This window comes from Hevea brasiliensis, chromosome 8 (assembly GCF_030052815.1).
Source record: "Hevea brasiliensis isolate MT/VB/25A 57/8 chromosome 8, ASM3005281v1, whole genome shotgun sequence".
Classification (NCBI taxonomy): Eukaryota; Viridiplantae; Streptophyta; class Magnoliopsida; order Malpighiales; family Euphorbiaceae; genus Hevea; species Hevea brasiliensis.
In genome coordinates this window covers 99,846,405-99,853,593 of record NC_079500.1, presented here as the reverse complement: position 1 = coordinate 99,853,593, position 7,189 = coordinate 99,846,405, and the positions used below count along the sequence as shown (strand labels likewise).

The following is a 7,189-nucleotide window of genomic DNA, read 5'->3' as shown; positions in this document are numbered from 1 at the left end:
CAAAATAATTTACCACCTTAGAGTAATAAATAGAGATATGATCATCTTTCTGTACTCCGAGAGGGTTGTTATGTTAAGGAAGCAGACTGGTACTTTAAGTTACATTGGCAGCAATTGCGAAAATTTGCTGGTCTGTGCCCACATCAAAAGGTATGGACGTGTTTATTAATAGTGCTGCCACCTTATTGCCAGTGATATATGAAAGAACAATGGCTATATTTGTTCACTAAGAATTGAATTTATTGTAATGGCTAAATGAGATTATCATGAGTTTAGTTCTTGACAATTTGGCTCTTTTTGAAGAACTTTCAAATTATAGCGAAGAACTTTCTTACGACTAGCTGCCAATATTATGGTTCCACAATGCCATTCCATAAAAGATGGCACCACTAGCCTTAACCTCATCAAAGAATATAACCTTTCTTCATATGGAAAGTGACTATACATGAATAGTTTTAGCTCGGCAATATTAGAGTTTTTCTTTGGATTGTAAGAATTCGAATTTGATTCTATGTCAATCTAATGAACAAAATAAAAGAGTTAGGACTATGCTACAATATGTGCACACAGCATTATACGCTTTAGTAAGACACAATGAAGACAATCTGCACGCTACTGAGCTTTAATTTAATGATATTAGAGTTGTTTTTAAATTATAAAGTCTCGAGTTTGATTCTAAATTAGAATCAAAAGTCAAGACTGTGCCATGGTGCGTGCATATAGCAATTCATTCCAAGTATCAGGCACTCCAGGAAGACACCAATGAAGACAATCTGCATACACAGCAGGATTAGATTTCTGCTCTGGGGAAAGTAATTTTCCTCCATGAGAATTGTAGAAAGAAGTATGTGCATCTTTTCTATACTCCGAGAGGGTTGTTATATTGAGGAAGTGAACTGGTATTTTCATTGATTGAGTAATATTTGCAGCAATTGCGAAAACTTTCCTGTCTGTGCTAACATCCAGTGGGGTGGACATGTTTAGAATTGGAATAGTCTCCTCCGCACAATTAATCCCATCTGGGTTGTTCCAATCTGAACTCCTGTATCGTTACACTTTGTTAATTTCTTGCTTCTCAAAAACACCCAAATGGTTAAAAGAAGGAAATGTTTCTTTAATACCGTAGATGTTGAGGAAACATGCTGCTAAAGAAAACAGAGGTACGATTAGGATCAACATTTTCCTCTACCCACTTTGCCCATGTCTTCAGAACTCTCTCGTATGCTATATGCCGTTCGACCTCATCATACTCTGTGGCTCCTTCATCGAACGATCCTCGTCTGTCTCATCAACCACAAAAGGAAGAATTAACCTTGGGTCTAGGACCATAGTAAAAGTAGCCTATTAATAACAAGAGAAAATTAAAGTATGGAACAAATCTTAATCCCACAGACTTGATGGGTTGAAAATGTAAAGTTTTTGAAGGTTTTAAAATCTCTAAAAATCTTATATTCTTTAAAAACTCTTCTTCTTAAACAACTTTATTATTTTAAAAACCCTTCTCTTACCTCAAAAAATCTCCTCCCAAATATATCATTACTCTTCAATCATTGTAGGCGTTAGTTTAAATTTCATTTTAGTCTCAGAAATTTAAAAAAACACAATTATATATTTCTTCTATTCTTTAACTCTTAACTATTTAGTTTTCATTTCCCTCTTCTTTGAATATGTTAACTAATATAAAATTTGACTTAAACTGGACAGAGGAGGGATTAAAGAGTTGAAATAACAAAAATGTAAAATTAATTAATGTACATTTTAAAATAAGAAGATCAAGTAATTGTTAAAATAAAGGAAGTAAATAATAATTTTGAAAAACTTACAATACTTTGATATTGGGATACTTTAGCCACCAGGTATATGTGTTAAAGATCAGGAAGTCCACGTTTTTCCAGTTGTCTCCATGCTTTGATATGGATTCAGGCATTATTACAGCATCTGATTTTCCATCCCTCATTGTTGGAGGGTCTGAATTGGACTCAACTAGAAATGGTGCCCAGTAAGATTCTATGGTGGCATTATATTCCTGTACAAACTCAAATCATCAATGGCCATAAGGGTGCTCTTAGTTTTGTGCTTATTGAATTGTTCATTCAATATATGAGTGAAGAAATTAGTAAAAGTTTTTATATATATAGTTAAAGTATTTTTGGTCAGCTTTCGTGCACCTATTTTAAGTCTTCTTTATGAATGATTTGAAATACACATTCCCTCATATTGATTTGTATATTTACGATAAATAATTTTGAAATGCCCCGATTTTATATATATATGTGCCTAGAAAAAGACCAATCAATAGTTAGAATGATAAGTCTAGTGGTTGAATTTCTCCTCCTTTCTCTTTCTTTCTTCATTATGGGATTGATTGCATGAATCATCATATGCTAGAACTTAAAGAACAGAGAAAGATACCTCAATTTTGAAGACAAAGGTGTAACTTGAATAGTCCAAGCTCTTCTTCCCTGGTGCAATGGAAGATTGAACCAAACAAACCAAAGATTGCCACTGGTTAAAATGTATTGAGTCTCCAACAAACATAAGCCTCTTTCCCTTTAGTTTCTCTAGCAACAGTTTTGCTTCGAACCTTCACCCAACAATATAAATAAACTCAAACTCTTTTTGCATAAGCAAAAACCAGAGAAGAATTAATGAAACCTACAACAATCTTACTTGGGCAAAGAACAATCTCTGGGTTGCCATCTCCAATTCTGATATAAAGAATCCTTCCTTCCATTCCTTACGCAGGTCACCCATTCTGAAAGGAACTCACACTCATCTTCTTTGTACAAAGGATGTGTCTTGTTATCCAAAACCCATTCTCCTGTGAAGATATCGCAGGATTCTAGTGGCAATACATGCTTCGTATCTTCTTCTCGTTTTTCAAGAAATGGCAGCTCCTTTTGTTTCCCTTCAATGCTTTCTTTATCATGGCTCTTCTTAGGAGTTTTTTGGAGTCCGGGTGTTGAAAATTTGAATGCAATGAACTTAGAATTTTCTATATTGAAAAGAAAACATCCAAGGAAAGATATCAAGAAAAATGCCATAGCTACTAAAACTGGGATGGATTGGCATTTCTGACTGATGCCAAAATGCTTCATTGTTGACTCTTTCCTGGTGGGAGGGAAGTATCAATCTGGGTCATCAGCTCCATTTTTATATTTATAGGTCTAGGATTTTTTTTTAGTTAGTGAATTCTGAAATAATTGCCAAGTAATCAAAAAGCCAAGTCAAATTGTTAGTTGACAAGTTCTTTTTTCTCATTTTATTAGCATGATTGAAATTTTCAGGCTAAATCATAAATGAACTAATTTTTGTTTCTTTTAAATCTTTTAATCCATATGAATGGTCCATCTTTAATAAAAATATTTTCATGAAGTTGAAAGGTCACAATCTGAAAGGAGTTAAGAACTTGTTTACTTAGTTCAACTGCTCCATATATAGCCTTGAAAAGGTCTGCTAAGATATTGTTATACTTAATCCTCTATCACAAGTTTTCACCTAAAAATAAGGAAGCAGAGAAAGATAGTTTCATGGATTGAGTCACATTCACTGCAATGCAATCATAGAAAGCAGGTGGTTGGTGCCCATTTCCAATGGCTTGGTCTTGTTTGAAATTGGGGTGGTTTTCTTTGCACATTTAAATATCCCATCAGGACTGTCCCAGTCCAAGCTCCTACTTGCATTTTAATTTACTTGGTCAATTTCAATATTGCAACCAATCTAAATTCAAAACATAGATCAATTAATTGTAATTGGAAGATGAGAATTATATTATTGAGATCCCTTCATCTGCTAGGTTAAAATACTGATTAATTTTTACTGTTATTGCAAATGTATTAACCCTTCATCCAACGAGTTTAAATATTGTTAAACTCGTTTTTATATAAGATTAAGTTTAATAAGCTTCTAAACACTCTCTCCTTGCAAATTAATTTTTAGGGGTGAATTTGAGTTAGTTAAATTGTTTTTCAAATGGTTTCATATCATTCTGAAGACAGCAAGAGAACTTGAATAGCTCAGTAAGCTTTTCTTGTTTGGAGGAATAGCAGACTGATGATGCAGTGAATCTCCAACAAAATTGGTGCTGGAGTTGGATGGTTCTTCAAGTCTTGGAAATGGGAATGAAATGAAAATCGCATTTTAATTAAACAGAAAATATCCAAATAGAAAGAGAGAAAATACTACTAAGATTGGAAGGCAAGTCAATGCATCTTTGGCTACCACTTCCATTCTTCATTTTCTTTTTCATTTATTTTCTGGAAATGTTCTTTTACGCGATGAACTTGTGGATGGTAGTGCTCTAAATTGAATGCTGAAAAGGCCATTAAAATTAAAGGGCATTAAAGAAGTAAGCAAAGCTACCAACAAGGAGCTCTCTTTATTGATCACCTGAAAGATAGAAGCTGTACTGTGGAGATTGAGAAATGAGCTAGCTTGGTCCCCGCCTGCTGCCACCGATACAGCATAATTGTGGTTATCATTATTTTTTTTTTAGGGGCATAAATTACGTGTTTAAGAGCAACTACTTAGGCTATGTTTGGAATTGAGGGGCATAATTTTTTTTTTTTTTTTTAACTTCCTTTTCTCATCTGCAATACCAATTTCTAAAAATTTCCCTAATGTTGTTGGGCCAGCAGCCATTAATTGCTTCTGGATTGAATCTATGGCACCCCCTCCCTTCAAACATTTCCACTTATAACAAAACAAAAAAAGAAAATGAAGCAGCTAAATTTTCTGAAAAGAAGAAAAATTCCAAGGGGGTCAAGAATGAGATATAATATGTGCATAGAGGAGCTCATTCCAAGTATCAGGCAACCCAGGTAGACACCAATGGATGCAATCTGCATACATTGCTGGGTTAGCTTGCTGCTCTGCCGTGAGCAGCTGGCCTTGGCGGGTTGTGTATATCGATGTATGTGCATCTTTTCTGTACTCTGATAGTGTCGTAATGTTGACAATATAAATAGGCACTTTGATGGATCCAGTCACATTCGTCGCAGTAACGAATAGGCGGCGATCAGTGCCTACATCCAATGGAGCAGTCATGGTAGCTACTGGGGTGGTCTCCCTAGCACACTTGATCCCTTCGGGATTGTTCCAATCCAAGCTCCTGCAATCGTTTCCATGTATGCAAATCCATATACAATTTCATCATATAGTGAAATTCAAGATGAGTGTGCTTTTGTAAAGTTTGTAGCTTACTTGATATGAAGAGGAGACATGCTCATGAAGTAGACTGAAGTGCGATTAGGATCTACATTTTCCTCAACCCACTTAGCCATTGTCCTCATAACTCTTCCATATGCTACTGTTCTTTCTATCTCTTCATACTCTACATTGCTTTCATCGAATTTTCCTCGCTTTCTTCACTTTCATTAAACCCAGAAGGGAAACATATCAACTTCACAACTACCCTGAATTGATTTGTGTATATACACAAGTTTACAGCTTGAATCAATTAACTTACAGGACTTTCATTTTAGGAGAGTTCATCCACCATATGTATGTGTTAAAGATGAGGTAGTGCACACCTTTCCAGTTTTCTCCATCGTTCTTGATTGATTCAGGCATGATCATACGGTCTAATATGCTGTGTTTCCATGGATTGTCGGAATTCGATTCGACTAGAAATGGTGCCCAGTAAAACTCTATTGTAGCATTATAGTCCTAAATTAACATTAGAATTAACTGTACTTGTGGGTGTCAACAGAAAACAGAAGCTAGTACAAGAGAAACTAGCAGAGATGTTTAACAAGACACAGAATTTAATGTGGGGCAAGAGCCTCCACAAGATTAATAAGGCCTCAGGGTAGTTGTGGAAAGAGATGTATACCTCAATTCTGAAAATAGAAGAATAGCCTGACTCACCCAAGCTCTTCTGCCCTGGAGGGATTGCAGATTGAACTAGACAAACCATGGATTCCCACTGGTTTCTATTTAGTGAATCTCCAACAAACATAAGCCTCTTTCCACGAAGTTTCTCAAGCAACAATCTTGCTTTGAACCTTTATCCAAACACATCAAAATTAACCACTGACAGAGGAAGAAACATATAAACAATATGCCAGAATTTAGAAGACAGAGACTTACTTGGGCAAAGAGCAATCTCTGGGTTGCCATCTCCAGTTCTGGTATAAAGAATCTTGTCTTCCATTTCTCAAACAGGTCACCTGCCTTGAGAGAAACTCACATTCTTTCTCTCTGTACAAAGGTGAGTGACATTGTCAAGAACCCATTTCCCTGTGTAAAAATCGCAGTCCTTTGGTGGCAATAAAACTTCCAGTTCGTCTTCTTTCTCATGGATTTCTGGAAATTTAATTCCTGATAAGAAGACTGATTCTGCTATTGACTTCAAATTCTCACTGTACATGAAACATTTAAAGAGCAAGATGAAGAAAACAAGCAATAGCATGGAAGAGTTCATCCATTTATGGCTGAATCTGGAAGAAAGTTTCATTGACTGCATTAGAAAATTTACAAGCAGGGCAAACTGATAGTGATGACTGATGAGATAAAGAGTCTAAGGATATGAACCTTCAAAAAATCTCAATTATTGTTTGGAGCCAAGCTGAATCAAATATTGAAATAAAAACTCTATCGAAATCTGATATTTTTTTCAAATCTAACCAATGAAACTCCATAGTGAAATTATTGGGTCAATTCATACATTGATGGGAGAGGGTAGCTACCTGGTCCACAAGGAATGAATCCATCTTTGCCCTATTTAAAAAGGGTTCCAGTTCCATGCCAAAGGTAAGGTTACTTTCTTTCACGACAATTGAAAATTAATGCTTTAATATACTGTAACTCACTTTCTTGGACTTGGAGTTTCAGCTTTTTCTAGATTTTTTCCATGGATTACGGCACGTCACCATGATTAAGAATCTTCAAATGATATATTTTCCAAATCTCCAACTGGGTCACTTTTCATGGACTTGGAGTTATTATAAGCTCGTTTTTTACATAAGAACGAGTTCAATGGTTATTAAATCAAATATTTTTTACGAAATTTATGTATGATTTATATACTCATTATTTTAATTAAGTTTTTCTAATCAGTGAAAGGTTGTATTTATTAAGATACAAAATTCTAAATAAATTGATTCAGGGGATAAGGAATTTATTTTATCTAAGAGATATTAAGTTTAAATTTTGTAATTGTCTTCTAAGTATGATGACATATTTAAAT

At 34.9% G+C, this 7,189-nt stretch overlaps 2 protein-coding genes across 2 annotated transcripts; both read right to left on the bottom strand.

The window, feature by feature from the left end:
* Nucleotides 1-390: 390 nt before the first annotated feature.
* On the bottom strand, nucleotides 391-3,249 carry LOC110647713 (protein trichome birefringence-like 30). The gene is made up of 5 exons (XM_021801669.2): nucleotides 2,671-3,249; nucleotides 2,413-2,584; nucleotides 1,824-2,026; nucleotides 1,122-1,280; nucleotides 391-1,042 (listed from the first exon to the last, which is right to left on the bottom strand). Exons 1-5 carry the CDS (start codon nucleotides 3,096-3,098, stop codon nucleotides 694-696), a joined length of 1,311 nt encoding a protein of 436 aa, XP_021657361.2. The 5' UTR covers nucleotides 3,099-3,249; the 3' UTR covers nucleotides 391-693.
* Nucleotides 3,250-4,708: 1,459 nt separating this feature from the next.
* LOC110647714 (xylan O-acetyltransferase 1) lies at nucleotides 4,709-6,683 on the bottom strand. The gene is given in 6 exon segments (XM_021801670.2): nucleotides 4,709-5,110; nucleotides 5,203-5,364; nucleotides 5,468-5,667; nucleotides 5,834-6,005; nucleotides 6,091-6,214; nucleotides 6,217-6,683. Coding segments are annotated over 6 exon segments (1,257 nt in total). The 5' UTR covers nucleotides 6,467-6,683; the 3' UTR covers nucleotides 4,709-4,761.
* Between the last annotated feature and the right edge of the window lie 506 nt (nucleotides 6,684-7,189).

Bases quoted from the DNA above. Each gene is read 5' to 3' on its own strand.
- LOC110647713 (XM_021801669.2), bottom strand. From the start codon at position 3,098: ATGAAGCATTTTGGCATCAGTCAGAAATGCCAATCCATCCCAGTTTTA. The intron at 2,027-2,412 runs GTATCTTTCTCT...GAGTTTGTACAG, and splicing joins CCTTTGTCTTCAAAATTGAG to GAATATAATGCCACCATAGA. The intron at 1,043-1,121 runs GTATTAAAGAAA...GTAACGATACAG, and splicing joins ATGTTTCCTCAACATCTACG to GAGTTCAGATTGGAACAACC.